This window comes from Canis lupus, chromosome 1 (assembly GCF_003254725.2).
Source record: "Canis lupus dingo isolate Sandy chromosome 1, ASM325472v2, whole genome shotgun sequence".
Classification (NCBI taxonomy): domain Eukaryota; kingdom Metazoa; phylum Chordata; class Mammalia; order Carnivora; family Canidae; genus Canis; species Canis lupus.
In genome coordinates this window covers 17526346-17547904 of record NC_064243.1, presented here as the reverse complement: position 1 = coordinate 17547904, position 21559 = coordinate 17526346, and the positions used below count along the sequence as shown (strand labels likewise).

At 41.5% G+C, this 21559-nt stretch overlaps 1 protein-coding gene across 1 annotated transcript in view; it reads left to right on the top strand.

The window, feature by feature from the left end:
* Window positions 1-21559, top strand: part of NEDD4L (NEDD4 like E3 ubiquitin protein ligase) — a 338701-nt gene that overhangs the window by 289557 nt on the left and 27585 nt on the right. The window contains 6 exon segments of the mRNA XM_049111433.1: window positions 2301-2378; window positions 3853-3907; window positions 9497-9555; window positions 16412-16477; window positions 18246-18475; window positions 20048-20169. Coding sequence (XP_048967390.1) covers window positions 2301-2378; window positions 3853-3907; window positions 9497-9555; window positions 16412-16477; window positions 18246-18475; window positions 20048-20169 — 610 coding nt within the window.

Genomic DNA, 21559 nt, shown 5'->3' with positions numbered 1-21559 from the left:
GTTGTCACGAGTCTTGTGGGGCTTTGGCTGCCTTTACCTGCTCCCCCAGGTGGTGGGGGGGGAGGGTATCTGCCACCTTTTGTTCCGGGGACTCACCATGGGGGTGGGCTCAGTTAGTGCTTTCTAGGTTGAGCCCTTAGAACTTGGTGGAAGGCGGATGTTGCTATTGTTATAATAAAATAATAGGTCCCCAAGAGCCTCCAACCCTCACATCCTACAAATTTGGGGTTTTCTGTGCAAGGCCATCTTAGCAGACCTGTAAGATTAGGTTTTATACTTCATGCCCCTCGTCCCCACCCCCTGGCACTTTTCTGTAACTTTCAGCTGCTGCTTTGTTTGTGTGTGCTTTGCATCACCAGCTTTTTCCCCATAGTTTCACAGTAGCCTGTGTGTATGACTCCAAGGCACGGCTGGTCTCGCATGCAGCGTCTGGAAGCCAGCATGGTCCGGGGGGGTGGGGCTGGGGAGAGAAGGGTGCCCTGTGGTTGTGGCATCACCGGGTCCAGCTCAGAGCCAGCACTGAGTGGGGAGCTTAGTGCTCCATGTCTTATCCTCTGTCCAAAGTCAGCCTAACACAAATATTTACCAAATCTACATCTCCTGGGACCTAAAAATCCAAAACCTTAGTGTATCTGTTGACTACACCATATGGGTTCCAGAATACAACAGAAAACCAGACCAATTTTATGCCTTGAATTACCCTTTAAAAAGGACAGCAGCAAGGTTCAGAGTCAATAGCCATCACGATAGCCAAACTGCTAACACGATTTATTTCTCCAGCTAATAGTTGGCTATAGTTAATAGAAAGCAAAGGTTGGTTTTATTTTTTTATTTTGGGGCAGGTTTTTTTTGGGCATGGGGCGGGGAGTAGACTTTGCCAGTTCCAAAAATCTGTCACTTTGTTATAATCCAGTGATACTAAGAGTTTATACTGTTGACTTAGGAAATTTTTCTAACAGCTTTCTTGAAGTATAACTCGCATGTCCTACAACTCACCTGTTTAAAATATACAAGTGAGTGGTTTTTAGACCATTAAATAAACATGTGCAACCACTGCCATAATCAGTTTAAGAACATTTTCATACCCATTAGCTGGCACAAAGTGAATTGTATTATTTTCCAAGGTTTATACCAATTACTTCATTTTCTTGTTGCCTTGGGAAAATGCTGAGGCAGGAAAACCTTTTAGTGATTTGACAGGAACAGAGGCTTTCATGTAATTGAAATAAAAGGATTTTGTTAGAGTTTTGTTTTTTTTTTTTAATCTTTGGCTTATTCGGTTGACAGTATGCTATTCTGAGTTGTATCATTTGTTTCATAATCTTCTGAGTTTCTAATGCAAATTCTCAAAGTTACATTGCATTTTTGTTGGGTCTGTATAATTGAGAGCCACTCCCAGACTCTGGGCGAGAGCCTTTGGGCACGTCCTCATGGTCTCAGCAGCTCAGTGTCCTCATGTTAAAGAAGCAGAGATCATGTGCACAGCCTCCTAACAGGGTAGTTGCAAGTTGACACATCCCTCTGTTTTCTTTGTCAATTATAAAGCATGACCCAAGATATCAAAGCACATACTACTCTTTTGTTGGTTCTTTGTAGTATCCCATGAGCCACATCCCTTAAGAAAAATCTTTGACAAACTTTTAAGTATTAAGACGTAAATGAGAATCTCATTTTGCAGAACTTGACCAGGAATCTCAGTAAAGTCTTCTAGTTAGGGATATGAGACATTACGTGATGGGGCCACCTAACTCCAGCCAGGATGGGACTTGACCATCAGATCAATTTCAGACTCTCTGCTGTAGATCAAGGAGTGGAAGGGCGCAACAGGAAACTCAGCACCTGTGGAAAGGCTCACTGCCCTCACCCACAGCTCAGTGCCCAAGAGAGATTTATAAACCATTGCCCCCCACCCCCAACACACTCTGCAGAGGAGATCCTCATCTGCCCTGGCACCTTCCATTCTTGGTAGGTTTCCATAGTAACGTCCCTGCTGGGACACTCTTCCTTCACCTGCTAGAGGTCTTGGGAAAATGCTTCACCTTTTATTGAAATAGTCTCATTGTCCTGCTTTCACCAAGGATGAGGAGAAGAGTATATAAAATCTTTCTTGAGTGTCGATCAGCCAGCCTTCCTGTACAAAGAGAGGTCCTCTCCTCCCCCGCACAGGCAGGAGTTGAGTGTGCAGCTCCAGGCACACACAACCTATTGCCTTGGAACACACTACTCCAGAAGGGCAGGAGCCAGTAAATGCACGCAGAGAATCACTCTTAACGTCTTCTGCCTTTCACGTTTTCTTGCAGGAAGATCCACGCCTGAAATTTCCAGTACATATGCGGTCAAAGGCATCCTTAAACCCCAATGACCTTGGCCCTCTTCCTGTGAGTACGCTGCAGACACATGGACAAGTCTGAAAATGTTTATCCATTCATATGACCCGCTGTTGATGGAGAGACCCTGTGGGCCTTCTCTTTCTCCAGGCTTTTTTGGGTCCCATTGGTCTGTAATCTTTTAATAGAATTAGGCGCATGGCTGGATTCTAGTAACACATATTAGAATTCATGTCCACTACTTGTAAAAGAGAGTTTTGAATTGTTAGCAGTGAGTAGAAAGTAGACCTTGTAACTAGGATGTAAGAGGCATTCTCTACATGCGACAGTTTAGGCAGCACACATTTATTATGTAACTTAGCAACCACTAGGTTCCATCCATATTGCTAATTTAGTCATTGGAACAGAAATATTAAAAACAGCAGGAGAAAAATGCCTAAGTAATCATAGACAGTTTCTGTAAGTCATTAGCCTACAGATATTTTAAGTTTTTCTTCCCTGTTGAGGGCTGTTTATATAATTTAATTTTTTATCACTTATTCTCTTTGAGGGCCCAAATGGGAGTTAAGCTATTTACTCCATATTAGATTTTGAATGAAACTTTCACCATATGTCCTTCTCAGCCTTCCCACCCACCCCCATCCCCCAAATCAAAAAGCCTTACAAGGACAGGAAGGTGAGGAGACTGGAGACTTCTAGAATGGAGGGGTGGTGGGCATTCTTCCAACGGGATTTTCCAAACTCAAGAACTTCACTGTTGCCTGGCATGTGGTATGTGATGGCACAGCTTGAATCTAGGAAGGTTAGGGTTCAATCTTTATTCATCAGGTTTTGCACAAGAATGCCTCAATCCCTAGAACTTTTTGGTTCCTGGGTTTAGATAGAGCCCAGAGAATGCCAGAGACCAAGATTAGACGTCAAAAGACAGCATGCTGTCCTGATCTGTTGGGATTCCTGACTTTCAGATAGCAAGTAAGCACTGTTCAGATAATGAGGGCGTACCAGCCTGACCTTGGGGAAAAAAATACCCAAATCCAATTGTTTCCTGAGTACGAATAGTGAGAGCCCACACCAGAGAATCTGTGTGTTGTTAGGTCATTCAGCCACCTGGTGATAGGACTAGAGCATCTGTCTCTGACATTTTTAAATTAACCTTCCTCTCCCTTCAGTACTCAGTAAATATTTATTTAATTAAATGAGCTATTCAATCCTAAACTCAACTGTTCCATGGAATGCTGGAGTTGCCCTTTGAAGCTTTTGAAATGGCAAGCCCTGCTTCCTGTTCATCACACAGTGAGTGAAGGCTGCTAAGGCTGGTGAACATGTGATAGGGTGTTGCTAGATGTTGTCAAGAGTTAACTGGAAATGTTTGTGGTTTATTCTTAATGTAACAATATACCCTAGAAGAGAAGAGTCAAAAAGCATTCTTAGAGTGTTTAAATTTAGTGTTGATTTTTGGGACTCTTAGCTAATGTATGTATTCATTCATTCTCTCTCTCTCTCCCTCTCTCTCTCTCTATACCAGCCTGGTTGGGAAGAAAGAATTCACTTGGATGGCCGAACGTTTTATATTGACCATAGTAAGTAGGCTCTTTTATAGACACATCGGCATTTCAGGAAAAAGGATGGGGGGACGAGGAGTCATTCAAATATTATAGTGAAAGGTTTGTCATTTTACTCTTCATCTAGGCAGCCAGGTGTTATGTGGAGAGAATGATGCCAGAGAATCAGTGCCCTCATACGGTACTATGATTTCATCCCAAGTTTGCTTGAAAGTAGCCCAGCAAGCTTTCACCCGATTTGATCTTGTGACCTATTAACTTCTTGGTTTTTTTTTTTTTAATTAAAAAAAATTTTGGGGTCCATAACCCCTTGATTTCTGCGCTTTTAATAAATACACTCTAGTAATAGAAAATAAGGCTAGAAGTTATAATTGAGTCAAACAAATCTCTGTGTGAGCAGTGCTTGAAGCAGCATGTAAGTGTCTTAAACACTGCCCTCAAAGGTCTTATGGCAAGAAGCTCATTCTGACTTATTTTCTATTCATAGCATGTTTTTTTGCACCCAACACACTAATATATATGGAGTTCGTATCTTGAAATTATAGTATAGTTGCTCCAGCACCTCTGAATAAATGTGTGGTTTCTCATTTCAACTAAAAGTTAAACTAATAAAGATTTTGCTTTTAGCCAGTGGGGTTTTTTTTTAAGGCAACATGTTGTTCTCCATGGGAACATATTTGTATATCCCTTAGAACTTCTGAAAAAAATGTTTTTTAAAAGAAGTTTTCAATTATATGTAAGTGTAATTGGTAGTATTTTGATCTTTGTTTTCATTTGGTTCCTAAAGAGCAAGTCTGCACCAGGTTTCTCCAGCCTCACATTCTCTTAACTAATCAAAAGTATACCGAGGAGCCGGTTGCTGGGTAGTCCGACCACAGGGATCCTCATGGAAAGGGCTTGCCACTGTCTCATAGGTCTTGTGCCTCTTCTAGGGAAACCCCTAGAAGATACTGAGTGTATTATACACCTTTGCTTTCAGGCAAGAAAGCTTGAGAGGTTATTATAAATTAAGAAGACCAGTTCAGAATTAAACCAAAAGTGGAAGTCCTAGGTGTATTGGGGAATGGGCTACCCTTTGGTTAAAATTAGGTATTTCTATGTACGTAGGCTTAGTTTTATCCATGACCAGAAAAGTATTCAGGGTTTGCCTGCTTTCCAGAATTTTACAGTTGCTACCATAAATGCTTTAAAATGTGCATACTCTTTTTTTCTCTGAAATGCCATTTATTTGTCATTCTACTCATAGCATAATTCATTAAAATAAGGGAGGCAAGCATACCTCCCTTTCCCACTAAAAACAAAACAAAACGTTTCTTTTAGTTTTCATGCATTGCAATTTCAGTTTTCAAAGGTAGGTATGAATAAATAATGATCTTTTTCTTAAAACAAGGACTCAACCAGTAACACAACCTTGGTCTGCTACACACAGAATTTTTGACACAACATTGTGGCCGTGTTTTGACTGGCGATCTGGTGTTCGGGTCAACCTGAAAAGAATTTTATGACTGTTCTTTAATGCAGGAGCCCCCAAACAAGAAACACTATGTTGCAGAAGTCCATCCTAGTGCACATTAGAAATAATAAAGGTCATAGATTGGGTTTCTAGTGATGTGCATAGACCTAGTATAACCTAGAGTAGATGTTTGATAAGTGGTGCCGTGAAGTTAATTCATGGAAGGTCAGCAGTGAAGGCTGAGGAGGTTGACATCCTTGGTCAGAAAATGGAGAGAACTTGCCTTGGAGAAGCAGCAGCCATGGCTGCAGCCCCAGGTTGGCCCGTTTCTATGTGTTGGGAGGCAGGAGAGGTTAGTTTGGCTAAATGCCTGGGTAGTTCCTTGTTCCTGATCAGTCCATCAGTCCCTCCAGGCGTTGAGTTCACTGGCTTCCCATCCTCTTGCCAGGACAGACAGCTTGCAGGAGGCTCCTCTTGGCTTCCGGGACAGTAAAGACCACACACAGGGCCTGCTTGATCTGAGCTAGGAAAGGTGGTATTTGTGGTCATTTCCATGGAGATTGAAGTTTGCCTTTGCTCTACCCTACTGAAAGGTTCTCTCAACCAGATAATAGTGGAAATTAGGTGAGCAAAAACTATATGTTAAGAAAAACATGTGTTTAATTACAATCTCGTTTGCTGTTGATGCAACATTTCTGCCATTTCTCCCCAATCTGTCAAAGTTTGCTCCATTGAAAGTTATAAAGGGGCTATGTATCAATGAAACAGTTGAATTCCTATGCTGCTTCACCAAATCCCAGTCTGTGACGAGTACAGAATACCTGTCTTTTTAAGAGGTTTTATCAGGCCAACAGATACACTCCAAAATGCCTTCCACCACCTGGCAGGTGACGTTGAGGGACAAGCCTCTCCTGAGCAGTTTCCCCACATCTGATTACTTACAAGATTCAGCATCTCGGTTTGCTGGCCTACCGCGCGCAGGATGGGAACCAGGTCATTCCCGTGTGGTGGCATTTTCCTGTGCCAGCAGTTCTCAAAAGAGTCAGAGCCGTCTTGTCTTCCGTCATCCCCAGGACACGTGACTGCACATGGATGACAAATAACAGCAGTGCACTTGTCTTTTAAATAATGATGCTATTTATTTTTGCTTCATCAACTTTTGAGAAGTCAGACTTTTTTTTTTAAGATTTTATTTATTTATTCATGAGAGACACACACAGAGAGAGAGAGGCAGAGACACAGGCAGAGGGAGAAGCAGGCTCCACGCAGGGAGCCCAATTCGGGACTCGATCCCGGGTCTCCAGGATCACCCTCCTGAGCTGAAGGCGATGCTAAGCCGCTGAGCCACCCAGGGATCCTGAAGTCAGACATTTTTAAGATTAAAAATAACCATCTGAAAGCCGTAATTTCAGAAGAGATCAAGTATTGAACACATAGCCCCCATCTCGAGACTGGAGAACAAAGGTTAAGGGAAGATCTTGCACTGAGTTTCCACCTCGTTTTGGAATCACATGGTTCTTCTTAAAGACCAGGTATGCCCAGCAGCTGAGTCAGTGGCCACAGGTGTCTTGGAGACAAAGCTAGAAGAGAAAATAAGATTCCAAAAAAAATTTAAAAAAGAAAATAAGATTCCACTGAGGCTATAAAATCCTGTTTTAGTCTTTCTTGCCATCAGGCTTACCAAACCTGTTAATAGTAGCTACATTAACTGGCTCATTCTTCTCCTTCATTCTTGTCCCTTTATTTCAAATACAATGAAGACCAAAAGCAAGTTTAGATTTAGAAGTTCTGGGGAAAAAATGAGGAAATGGCCACTCCCCATTTATATCCTTTACTGACAATACTTAGGTATAAAATCGATCTGTATTGTAACCACATAGAAATTTGTGTGGTTCTGAAATCTTAAGACTGTTTTAAAAGGGAAGCTGTTTTCGCCATCAGCTTCGTACAGTCATTTTAAAAAATAACCTATTAGCCTCCTGTTATGTTCTGGGAAACGTGTTCAGCAGTGGAGAGGGAGCTGCAGAGATAAAGGAACACCCAGTCTCTGTCCTCAAGGGACTTATATTCTAGTAGCAAGCCTCAAGGGTATTTTCATTTGGGTAGAGGAATGAACCAGCTTTAAAGAAGCAGAAAAAGTGAATACCGCACCTTCTCGCTACGTGGCCAGATACCAGGGTTGGTGGCTGGCTGCAAGAGGACCATAGGAACAGCTTGCTTTTTGGATGGATTCCAAATGATGAGTCAGATTTATCTAGTAAAGCAAGAGGGGTACAACCCCAGGAAGGAAAAAACATGCAAGTGTATGAAAGTGTGTGGACTGTGCCATAGAGAACTGAGGTAGGGTGCAGGTGGCCAGCATGCAGAAGAGGCTAGCATGATACCATAGGTCAAGTTAAAGGGCGTCTGCCAGTGGTGGGATTTTGGGTCCCTTCTGCAGGCAGGAGGGGGGGAGTCCTGAGGATTTTTCGGGGTGGGGGGTGTCATAGTGGTCAAATTTGTTCCTTAGAAAGATCCTTCTGGCAGAACTACAAAGGAAGTCTTGAATAGGAATGAGTGTGCCCAAGGCCAGGGAAGCATAGGAAATAGTCCATGGAAGAGAAGTACACTCCAGAAGGCAGCCTTCTCAAGTGGGATATGGGGGGCAACTTGGTGAGCACCAGCCGAGAATGGCTGGGGAGGATAGGGAGGTGGCCAGTGTTGGGTGTGAGCAGGGAGTGCACTGTGATAGTGGTGTTGGGGGTATAGGATCACAGGGACGAGTTCTGGTCCTGGAAGAGCATGGGTTTGGTTTTGGTAGGGTTTGATTTGAGGGCGCTATGGGACACACCACCCGTCAAGGGTAGAACTTGGAAGTTGGGGTTTGGACAGACTCCTTGGGAGACGCCATGTGCACATAGTCATTAACTTCTGCTCTGACAGTTCCCAGGTGATAAGATTGTGGATCAGGGAGCTATTACTTAGCTATATTTGATTTATTTGGTTTTCCTTTGTTCTCCATCACAATGGCAACTTTTCCTTTCCAAATTCCTATTCATGAGGTAGGGAGCCTTTTGCTTCCATCAAAATTCTGTAAAACCATCGAAACATTTTACATAAACTTTCTGCCAACATGACTCAAAAATCAGGTGCTTTAGTAGTTTCATTTTAGAACTTGATCTTCGCTTTCATTAAAATAATTATTATACCAGGTTTGGAAAAATTCCTCGTAGGGTCACTAAAGCTAAATTTATTTGTCATTCTTACCAGTCTACTTACAGATTATACAGGAAATAAGCAAAATCAGTATTCTTAAATAATCCCCCACCTTTTTTTTTAAGCAACTTAGATATTCCCTAATACTCCAGAGAGTATTGCCCTCTCCATACCTTTCCCACAAGTCCATCCCTGCCTCCCCCACACACACAGTCACACACAAGCACAGTCATGAAACCCAAGTGCAGGGCAGCTACCGCACAGTATCACCTACACCACTGAAGCAGGAGTAGAGGCAGCAACCAACAGTCTTGGTGACGTTGACTCTTTGAGAAGAATGGACGCTGCTTCTCGCCACCTTGACCAAAAGGGAAACCTGTCTCTATGCTATTTGTCCGCCATATCCAGTGCTCACTGCTTTGATATTTGCGTGCATCTGAGTGACATGTGTAATGGATTATTCATTTGTTCAACATTCGGATTCTTAATGGAAAGCAGTTTTCCATCACCATGTGCAAAGAAAAAAGTACTTGAGAAAAATCGTGTGTGTGTGTGTGTGTGTGTGTGTGTGTGTTTTAACTTTTTAGGGGCTGAGACTTGTTATGCCTTTTTTCAATTAAAGGAAAATCAAGATCAAGTTATAAATCCTTGAAAGAACAGGGGTTTATAATTGAAATTTTGGCAGATTTTTCTTGCCAAAAACAGTGTGAATAGATGGTTTGGCTTTAGTCGTGCATTTTTGATGGAGTGTTTTTAACTAAACAGTATTGGGGGTGTGTGGAGGGCTGCCATATAGAATAGGGTTCTCTTCTAACCCTGAAATACTAAGTCATTTATTTAGGGGGTTGGTATGGGAGACAGAACAGCTTTTGAAAAATCCAAAAATCTTTTTAAAACATTCTTGACGTAGAATAGATTTGAATTAACATGCTGATTTTTTTTTTAACATTAATTTTCAGATAGCAAAATTACTCAGTGGGAAGATCCAAGACTGCAGAATCCAGCTATTACTGGTCCGGTCAGTATTCTCAAGTTTTAACTCTTCAGTCTAATATTTGGGTTGCATCTAAACATGTATTTCTTGTATATTATTGCTCACCTGGTGCCAGGGGCATGGTGTGGTTGGCTAGATTAGCATCGCTCCCATCTCCTCCTCACTGAAATTCCCGGGTGGGATACAACTGCATTTGCCTTTTTGAAGGGCTTTCACTTATAAAGGAACAGAAAGTGCTTTGCCAATAGTAACAAAACTATACATTTTTTCCTCCTGTGTAAAAAGGTGGATGAAAAGTATAACAATCAGAATGTCCTCTCCCCCCCCCCTTTTTTTTTTTTTTTTTTTTTTTTTTTGCCAAGCCAAGCCCTCTATGTGTAGAGTTTGTCATTTCTTTCAGCCAAGGGTGGTAAATGCATGCTAACAATCTGAATCTCTTCCAGCATGGAACGTTTGGAAAAGCTTGGGTGAGGTTGTAGCCAACCTCTGAAGCTGGCAGGGTTAAGAACCTCTGTCTCTGCTGACCCACTACCATAGAGTCCCCACCTATATGCCCAGGGCGAAAGGAAGCTAGGTAGAGAGCCCTCTTAAAATACTGCCACATGTGGTGTTCAGCCCACCCCCACCCCATCACTCGGCAGTAACGGCTCCTTGGTACCCAGCACTGCCTGGGTCACAGTCATCCACAGGGAATGTACCAGCATCTTTGGTCAGTGTTGATAGGAGCCCGGGGAGCTAATTTGGAATTACAGGAAACCTGTGGCGTCACAAAACATTGCAGACTTGGGGATCTGTTAAAAACTGGAGGAGCCAAAGGAAATAAAAGCATATTGACTGCTGGGCTAAGAGGCCAATGGGTTTGGGTTTTTTTTAATACTGCTTTTGTGGCTTTAATCTGGTTCAGTTCAAATTATGTTTTGAGTTATTAAAGGTAAGTCTGTTTGAAAACTTAAAAGATAATACCATGCAAACCTCCCCTGATATTTGACATCCCCTAAGTTAATTTGTTGGATTTGTTTATTGGCTTTGTTCAGCTGCTTTGGTACCGTGTAACGCAAAGTGCCCAATCATACCTCAGTTAAAACAGCTGCTTTTTATGTGACTTCAACACCTGCCTTACCACCATGGCTTCCTTTTGATATATTCACAGTCACGATAAAGCGCTAGAGTCCTATTTTCTCTTCTGCATCATGAGAAACAAGGTATTCAGGAATCAATGCTGTTTCCAAGTGACAGAGGACTTTTGACATAATTCTGAAGCCTTTTGAAATATCTCTATCACTTACTGATCATCTGCCTTCACTCAAACACCATTAGTTCTTACTATGTTGACAATTGCTTAGCATCATAAGTCCAAGTAGATTTGACCCAAAGAAAGATCTTTTTTTTTTTTAATTAAGAAAAGAGCCTTGTTTACTCTTTCATTAGTAGTGGGGGAGTCTTCTTTCGGGAAGAGCATGTATATTTAGGTAGTTAGCAACTTCGTGTAGACAGCTGGCTTTTGTTGTCATTCAGTTCTGAATATTTGGTAATTTCCATGATTGCTTTCTCTCCTTGACTTACAAGTTATTTAGAACGTGCTTTTCATTTCTATTTCTTAACTAATTTTCTAATTTTATTGCATTGTGGTCAGAGAATATTATCTATGGAATATTGATTACCAGATATTTGAAACTTCCTTGGCAGCTCGGCCATTTTTTTATATAAATGTTCTTTTTGTGTTTACAAAGAGTGTGTATTCTGTCTTTGTTGAGTATAGAGTTCTTTTTATGTCCATTATATCAAGTATATGGTGTTCAAATTATCCATTTCCATCACTGCTTTTTTTTTCCTGGCTGTTCTATCTAACCACGACGGTAGTGTCAGACTCTCCCTTGGCGAGCATGGCTTTATCAATTACTTTCTCTTCCTTAGTATTTGCCTGGTATATCTTTTCCCCCACTTAATTAGCTATGTTTTTTCTCTTTTCTTACCTTCTACTAGATAGATAAAATACCCTTTATTTTCTTTCATTTCCTCTACTTGCTTAGAAGTTGTATTTTCTATTTCTGTTCTTTCAGTGCTTACATTAAAAATTTGTAACCAACGTACTTCATGTCAAAATTGATCGCTCTGTTCTCCTGAGCAAGATGGGACTCAGGGGATCTCTCATACCATCCTTCCTACTCCCTTTCCATCGTTCAGCAACATTATAAAACTTTCCAAATAGCCATTAATATTTTAACTTTTTTCTCAGCAGCCAGTGCTTGTTTACGTCCCTTACATGTAAGCAGATTTCTTCGCCAACCATTGGTTCTTATACCTGCTACCTCTAGGTTTTCCTCTGAATGAAGTAGGATTCCAGATTCTTACAGTGTTGTCTACAGATCAGAATCATCTGGAAATTTGTTAGAAACGCAAATTTGGGGGTCCCAACCCAGGCCTACTGAGAATCAAGCAACTTTGGGGAGTGAGCCCTGCAAAATCTGTTTGAACACACCCTCCCAGGGATGGTGGTGCCCACCTGAGTCTGGGAGTGGAAATCTCTTAGTCTGAGAGAGAGGGTTTATATGACCTCTCCGATAAATGATAGCTCTAGAAGTCTTAACTAACCATTATTTTCCTAATACCTGGGAGATATTCTTTTCTTATCTTCTGGCCTCCAGAACTGTTGAGAAGCTTGCTATTGACCTGATTGTCATTTTTTGGTAGCTAAGTCTTTCTTTTCTCTGGCAGTTTTGAATTTTCTCTGTGACTTTGGCATTGTGTAATTTTACTGTCATGAACCTAAGTGTGCATTTCTTTATATTCTGCTTTGGACCCATTGTAATTCTTCAATCTGGGGACCCTTGTCTTCCCTCCATTCTGGAAAATTCTCCAGCTATTTCTCATATACTGTATCTTTGCCATTCTTCCTGGTTATCTGTACCAGTAATTCCTCTTGGGTGTGTGATTCACCTTCACATTCTGACTTCCTAATGTCTTAGCTTTCCTATTCTCTCTGTCTCCCTGTCTCTCTCTCTCTCTCATTGCTATATTGTGGGCTCAGCTCTTCCAGCTAATTCTTTTTTAAGCTTTTTGTAACCTACCCTTTACCAGTTCATCATGTCTATTATTTCAGTAACTGTGCTTAATTACTCATCATTCCATTGAGTCTTTTTCAATTTGCTTGGTCTTTTCAGTTACTGTTATTCTATCATGTTCTTTTATTTTTTTTTTATTTTTTTAACTCATACTTAGCTCTCAAATCATTCTTAAAATGCTTATTTCATATTCTCTTTTAGATTATTCTGTTATCTCTGGCCATAGGGGCACTAAATCTCCCATATGTTGTGTCTGTAGACTCCCCTCAATAGTAGTTCAGTTTAGTTCAGTTTATAAAAAGTTCAGTTTATAATTTGTGTATGTGCGCTCATCTTTTTTTTTTTCCTCCCCTATGAGGCATTTATAAGTCCTGACCTGTATTTACCGTTAACTTCTTAGCTTGGGATCATGCAGGCCCAGTTAATATAACTGTGGACTTCATACCCACTTTGGTGTAGGCTTAGAGTATGAATTTATTACAGGTCTGTTTCTTTTTGTTTTTCTCTCGTTTGTGGTCCTGGACAGAAGGTAAGCTTCCTTACAACTTTCCTGGGCTGGTGGGAAGTTTTCTTGTCCCTGTGTCAGATGTAGGTTTTAAGCAGGGAACTCTGTTTCTTACTCCCTAGCTCAGTCATACAGACTGTAGGGCAACTTCTGTGGCCCCATGTGAGGATTAAAACCCCAGCCCAAGCACCAAGTCTAGGTCCAATGCTCCCGTCTTTAATTTTAAGTCTTTCTGCTTATCTGGAACCTAGAGTTTCTCTTTCTCCCAAGTTTTAAAAATATCCTGATTAGGGGAGGGGGGGTTCCCTGTCTGTGGCAGCTCAACACAGCATTACTGTAAGTCTGTGTTACAAGCATCACCAGTGAAAGCGTTGGTAAAGTGCTGTCCGTGCTTGCTGCTCTTATGAATACTATCTCATGTTTGTGTAACGCTTTGTACTTTTTCGAGAACTTTATAAATCAGCTGCTTTGAAACTCAGCAACAGTCCACTCAGGAATAGGGAAGATGCTGTCATTCCCAATTTGTCAGGAGCTCAGAAACCCACCCGTGTTGCCATCCATCCCAGCAAAGGCCAGAAGTAGAACAGGAGCTATAGGTGTGCTGGCCATGCCAGGGTCTCCACATCAGACACGAGCCCCCCTCTGAGGAGCACCAGCATCAGCTGGACCGGAGCGATGTGAGAATGTTTAGACCCGACTTAGGCGATCAGTCAGGCTTTCACTTCTGTTCAGAAAAGAAAACATATATAATATAGAGCTAAGGGCTTTTATCAACAAACATGTTAAGTTTTGGAGCAGACTTTATGTTAGAAGTTAAATTGTACACAAGAAAATAATATGCCAAAATTTCAAAAGACAATAAACAAATACCAGACATGTACTCCACTCGTGATTCTCTTCAAAGGCTGCACTTGTAGGGAGGTCTTTGTCCAGGGAGGTCTTTGTCCTGTTGGCATTAGTTCAGGATGAGAGTATAAAAACCTATTTATTCTGCTGCTGCTTATTCATAAGAACTATCTCCAGAGAGAAAAGAGAAGTATTGGAGGAGGATAATGATTTTTCAGCTTTCATGCATCATTGCCCAGAAGAAGAAAGATCAGAAATATCTCAGCATTTTATTTCCACCCACATGCAGTCAGCACCTCCCAGGTACAAGTCAAACAGGAGAGTAGAGAACACAAGCTGGGGGCAGCATTTTAAAATATATCCTCCCTCTGTGATTTAAGACTCTTAAACTTGTATTTTAGGCCTGCCTTCAACATTTTCAGGGAGGACACAAAAACAAAAAATAATTGCTGGGAACCACAGGTTTTTGGAAATGGAAGAGCCTTGAAGTTCATCTAGTCCATTTCTTCCTTGACTGTGAAGAAATTCTGTAGTCAGGAGGTTATGTCGCGGGGCTAGTTGGCACCGGAGTCTGCCTTAGAAGTCCGGTCTGCTAAAGCCAGCTTGAGATAATGAAAGGGCATTTTTTTCAACTTACTTTCCCTCTGACACAGTTAAGCGTAGCTAAAAGCATCAGCTGAACACTTTCCTTCTGGAGACTTTATACACACTGCTCCTGTCGTGGTGTCTTCCTTCCTGCCCTCTGGGTTCTGCTCAGACCACTCCTATAAAGGAGCCTACCGGCAACTCTGTTTTCCCTCAGTACATTTACCACTATTCATTTATTTATTTCTTACTGCCTGTTACACACAATAGCTTGCAAGCTCCTGGAGGGAACAGGAAAAGAAATCTTTGGTGGGTGTACCATTATTTCCCTAGCACCTAAAATGCTGGCACAGAATAGGAGCTCAGGAAGTATCTGTTGAATGAATCAGCAGAGGAACCACCAAAGAATCCATAAAACTGTACAGGAAATCTTAGTTTATGATGGGATATAGTATTAGAGCAAAAAACATCATAATGTCCTCATTGGCTTATGTCAGAACAATGTATCCTTGCCCTTACTTTGGTGGTCTCCTGAATATTGGCAAAATTTCTACCTTTTCTAGAATCAGGATTCATAATTGACTTCATCAGACTGAACACGGCCCAAAATAAATATGATAGATGGTCAAATCTAGTGTTCAATGGCAAATCCAATGAAGAATAGCTTAAAAGCTGAGATCCTAGGTACCATAAATTGTCTTAAGAATCTCCTTAGGATATATAAACACGTTGTCTTTATTGCTCTTGAATTACAAAGCAAAACACTGACATGATTATTGTTTTCTATAAGAGTGGTTATTTTTGTTTTGGCTTATTGTTTGTGTGATTGTGTCTTAAAATAGTATGAAGGAGGGAAGCTTTTGTTTGTCACTTCTCCTCTTTCTGAAAAAGTATAAGGTGTTAGGCTTGGAGTCTGGAGACACTTTAAGGATCAGTATATTTTATTAACTTAGCCCAAAATGATATCAGCAGAACTATTCTTGCCCAAATTCATACTATTTGTGGAAAAGCAACAAGTTTTCTGAGTACGAGGCTGTCACAGTTCTGTCCATGTGTATGCAAAAGCCAATCTTATCCGCTTTCTAAAAAAAATAATAAGCCTTTTCAGTAGCCTGAAGTCAGGCCTCTGGCTCTCAGATATTATAATTACTTTACACCATAGCAAGTAAATAGTATAAATGACGAAATTAAAATGTTATTACTTTACCAGAAGAGATTCCAGAACTTTTAAGTAATGATAGCCAACTCAGTTACTGAACCCATGCCTTTGGTACCATCACTCTGCTTCGTAGATACGCCACTCCAGATATACAGAAATCCCTGCCCAAGACCTACTAGTAAGAGGCAAACCTTCCATTCCTAAATCGAAGACCTTTCCAAAATGCTGTCTCCCTGATTTTATATTCCTTGCTATGAATATTCGTTCACTGGCCTTTCTTGTCATTTTATTTCCTCCCCATGGTTTCTAAAAGCACAGTTATTCTTTTCAAAATGACCACATAGGTGATTTTGGATTTTATCTTAAAGAATCCTAGCCAATGACTTTTATCTAAATCCCCTCCCCCAAAAAAAGGTTACACCCCAACTCCCATTTAGACAAAAGTCACGTGGACAGTGTATTTGGTTTATGTTGCATATCTCTAAAAAGGATGTCAATCCAGTTATTTTAAGGGGTAAAAGCCCCCCACTCAGTACTGATTTGCCACAATCATCTCTAGGCCTTTCTGTCTACACTATAGACATTATATAAATTTCAGTGATAATACGGAGAGTGAGAATTTTAAGGTTTATGATTTGTGAAATTCTGTGAATGTTGGCTCAGTAGACCTAAAATTTCTAGTGTATTGTGTACATTATCAATATGTATAAATTTATCTTCCAGGCTGTTCCTTACTCCAGAGAATTTAAGCAGAAATATGACTACTTTAGGAAGAAATTAAAGAAACCTGTGAGTAACATATCTTCCAGAAATGCTGTTCTAGTCATTTGTAAGTTACCAAAGTTACTTCAGTGAGAACGACTCGTGTGTTACCTTTATGTGTATACTAAAAATATTACCTTCCTTTTTCCATTGCACTTTGATCCACCTGGATCTTCAATCTGAATTTTCTTTTTTAAGAGACATGGTAAGTGAAGACTAACCTAGTATTACATATCAAATCAACCTGAGCGGTCATTTCTTATGTAATACATGAAAAGATAGAAATGATTTTAATGGGATATAAACCAATTCAGGACCTAGTCAGAAAATCTGGAGAAGCCTGTGCACTTGCCTATGGTCATCATCATAAAACCTAGACCCCACTTAGAAAAATGTTCCCGTCCTTCCCTTCCAATTCAGAAGTATAATTTTAATCCTGTTGCTAACATAAATACAATTTGTAATACTAAATTACAATATTTGGCATATTAAGAGCAAGTGTAAATTTTCAGATTAAAATTCTCAGTGGGAAACCCTGTAAGATTTTTACAAGACCGAGAAACCCTATGAGGTTTTTTACAGGCAGCATTTAAATCACAATATTACATTTTCTACTGACACATCCTCTCTGGGTCTTCAGCACTGCGTCTTCTGTTGTACTGCCTGACTTTACCTCTCTGGTCCAGGTTTTACCAGTTTTCCCCTCAATTTGAGCATCCGTGGTTTCTACACCAGCCACGGTTCCTTGGCTTCCTCCCCTCGGGAAGAGGAGAATATTGGCCATGGCTCCCCTCACCCCAGTCTGCCCAGCCTCCATCCCCTCAGCCAGTCCCTCTTTTCTGGGCCTCTTTGATGGGGATGCCCAGATGCACAAGACATGGTCTCTGCATCGGGAGCTCTCACTTTGGGGTTCTCTTCTCCCAGCGTTCTGATTCAAGTAGCTGTTGGATAACTGCCCTTGAAGTGACTTCGACACACACATGTAAAATTCCTCCGTGTTAACTTTGTGAGGAACCTACATTTCCCCCAGTAGCAGGGGATGACTTAGTGGGTAGTAGCCCATCTCTCCCCAGCACCTCCGCTGTGGTGTCACCTGCCAGGAGGCTCACTCTGCAGATCCACTGTCAGGGCGAGGCTCACCCTGGTCCTCCTCTGTCCAGGCAGTGGTTGTGCCCAACTCCAGTCAAGTACTTACTGACGTTCATGTTCATGAACTGTGACCTTTGCAATCCTTTCCCACAACTTGGCCTGATAACCGAGGTCCCGCTTCTGATGGCAACAAAATTAGCTTGTAGGCATCGGGGCTCCCATCTCCCAGCTGGAGTCCCTGCCAGAGTTGGACGTGTGCTCATCTTGGCCAGGTGGGGGTTGTTTTATGGGTTTCTGTGACCTGGACTAACATCCCTTCCTTTGACAGAAGCGATGTGGAGAGTTGACCATATTTCAGTGTCCCATAGGTGGATAAGTGCCCCACATGGTTTATAAAACAGGGAGAGGATGACGGTCTTCTCCTCAAACACACTTTCTTGTGCATCATGTGTTCCCGGCTGAATCTGCCAGCTGCTGGCACATACTCTGTGTATCTTATCCTGTCATAGTGGGGCTTGCTGTCTGTGTGAAGAAAATCCCTGAAGGAGGGAATCTCAGCTGGAACCCTTCATCACTTGTTTATTTGAAGACTGCCGTCATTTCTGCTCTTTGTTGTTGGATTTTTTTTTTTCTGTTCTTTTTTCTGTTCGAGAGTAAGGCGTGTGTTTACTGTGTGATTACAGGCTTGTTTTCTTCTTTCGTGTAGGCTGATATTCCAAATAGGTTTGAAATGAAACTTCACAGAAATAACATCTTTGAAGAGTCCTATCGGAGAATCATGTCTGTGAAAAGACCGGATGTCCTGAAAGCTAGACTGTGGATCGAATTTGAATCAGAGAAAGGTCTTGACTATGGGGGTGTGGCCAGAGAGTGGTTCTTCCTCCTGTCCAAAGAGATGTTCAACCCCTACTACGGGCTTTTTGAGTACTCTGCAACGTGAGTATGCGGAGGGCTCTCTGAATGTGGCCCCCACACCCCCACCCCCGCACTGAAACAGTTTTACTCATAACGAATTTAAATTTAACAGGAGAGTGAGTGGCTCAGTCATTTAAGATGAATTAACAGTGCCGATTTCAGCCCCCCCCCCCAACCCTCATAGATCTAGAACAGGTTCCGACTCTCCATGGTGAAGTAATGTACTCTGTGAACACCTAAAAATAATTTTTCCCTTGTCATCCGGGTTCACGTCATTGAAATTGAAAATGTACTGGGTACTTATGGTAGGGAACAAGAGGCAATTTTCATTTGTAATGTTATGCTAATTCGAGAGGATTTGTCAGTGTCAGAATTCAGAAACTCATCAGGTTACAGATAAGAATAGTTTCTGAAGTTCTACTACTCAGAGGCAAATGATGCGAACCTTGAGGACCCATTCTTCGTGTCCTGGTCCTGTAAGGAAAGGAACAGATTCTCCCTTGCATTAGGATTTCATGATTGCCAAACATGGAAACTGAGGCCGGTTTAGTTGCCTTCTCAGGAATCAACACCTGCGACTTACAAGGCCACACATTCCTTCCAGGATGTAGAGTCTCCAAAGGCTTAGACTAGACCTGAGGCCCCAGTAGAATAGTTGACCTTGCTGAAAGGCAGCCTGTGCTCTAAGGGGACATGGCTTCTCCCACATTATCTACCTGGTGCTACTCTCCTGGAAGCTATTTTGGAAGCCAATCTTAGCATCCTCCTTGGTTGATCTAGCCAAGAATTTCCCATTTTGTTTACTGTTGTTCTCCAGTCCCTTGAGAAAGCCTGCTATGTGAAATTGGTAAAACCTTTGAAGTGGAGGGCAGGGTAGGAAGGTGAGACCCTAACCTCTCACCCACATTCCCAGAGAGAGAGAGAGAGAGAGACACCACCACCACCACCTCCATGCCAGGGGAATCTATGAAGCCCCATTTGAAACCAACTGATCTCAAGATTTTGAGACCAAAAAATGGTGATTAGATACATGTGAACATTTTGAGGTTTGCAGTGTTGAGACACCAAATGCTGCTACCAGTGCCCTTGTTGAGTGGGGGAGGGGGAGGGCACCTTTCAGGGCAGTGTGCGCTGGTCGGACCAAGGGTTGGGTCCATCAGAAAAACTTGAATCTCCAAACCAAAAGTCTCCCAAAGGAATTAACCCTCATCCTCACAGAGAAAACGCGGTACTCATGTCATTGGGAATCCACACATGGTTCCTCTGTGTTAGACGGCAGTTTCTCATCCTCCCAAGATATTCGCCTAAACCATATGAAACTGACATTTCTGTAGAGCAAAAAGTACTCAAATATGAACAGTTTCTTGAAGTGTAACGTAAGAAATGTAACTGTTCTGTTAGACCTCAATGGGTCACAAAGGGACTAACTAGACAGTGAGTCATGTCCTCTAGCTTATGCCTTGTCCCATTGGGTACAGAATGTTCGCAGGTGCACTGTGCAAGTCTAATGACAGGTGGCAAAGGAGAATTCACATTCTTGCATTTCTTATTTAAAAGTATGATTGTGCTTTTCCCTTCTATCCCTCCCCAAAGGGACAACTACACACTTCAGATCAATCCCAATTCAGGCCTCTGTAATGAAGACCATTTGTCCTATTTCACTTTTATTGGAAGAGTTGCTGGTCTGGCAGTATTTCATGGGAAACTTCTAGATGGTAAGTTACTGACATGTCACAAAGGAACCAAAATGGGACATTGCTGTTTGTGGTTCCTTATTAGGCTTCATATCTTTCACATCACAATTTTAAGCAAAAGTTTCACTGATTTCTCTAGAATTCGATAAATTAGTTTTATGGTTTGCCTATAAAAGGTGCTTTTCCCTGGTGTCATCCTAATTTGAGCACTGAAGACATAGTGTCTACAGTTTCAAAAAAAATTTTTTTAACTGACAGTGTGAAGCACAGAACATTCTGTATTTGCACATTTTCTGCTATCCAGAGTAACTTTTTTTTTTTTTTTAGCAAGAGGTAGATTTGGTGACAGATGGAAAAGCTAATTGAAAAGTTAATGAAAATGATCTCATCCACCCAATATCCTGCTATTGTTCTCTTTGTCCTCAGATTATTATTTTTTAATGTGAAGGGATTGTAAATAATTTCAAAGCAATGCTAGAAGTTAGTGAAGACCTTGACCCTGAGATCACTGCTTAAACAGATGGCACAAAAGAATCTCATTATTATTTAGAGCATATAAGTCAGGGAAGGAACTTCAAGGTAACCTCGGAGTTAGAAGTCAGACTTCTTCCCTGGCTGGATCCGTAGGCTGATTAATAGTAGACACCTCTTCTGGATTCCATTACTTCAGGAGTACTGACTGGAAGGGGGGATTACAGAAATCCATCAGTGAGGAAGTGGAGTCAGAAATATTTTTGAAGGAGGAACCTGGGTGGCTCAGTTGGTTAAACATCAGACTCTTGCTTTTGGCTCAGGTCATGATCTCAGGGTCATGAAATCGAGCCCCACAAAGGGCTCTGTGCTCAGTGAGGAGTCTGCTTTTCCTTCTCACTCTGCTTGTCCCCCTGTGAGTGTGCACATTCACTCTCTCTCTAATAAATAAATAAAATCTTTTTAAAAATCTATTTTGGGCGGGGCCTGGATGGCTCAGTGGTTGAGCATCTACCTTTGGCTCAGGTAGGTCCTTTGAGGTCCTTTGGCTCAGATCCCAGGGTCCTGGGATCAAGTCCCACATTGAGCTCCCCTCGAGGAGCCTGCTTCTCCCTCTGCCTGTGTCTCTGCCTCTCTCTGTGTCTCTCATGAATAAATAAAATCTATAAAAAAAATTTAAAAATTAAAATATCTATTTTTGAAGAATGTGGGCATAACACAGTTGAAGATAGAGAGCAGAGAGTAATATTTGAGGTCAAAATTATAATTACCATAGAAAATGAGGTTTTCTGAGTAATTATGTTAATTGTTTGTGGAACTTTAGCTATTCCAGTGAATAATTGATGGCCCCTCTGTACTTCTCCCTTTAATATATCTTCACTGGTAATTGCTAGCTGATTTTGATCCACTTATTTCATGTTTTATCTTTGGTGGGGAAAGT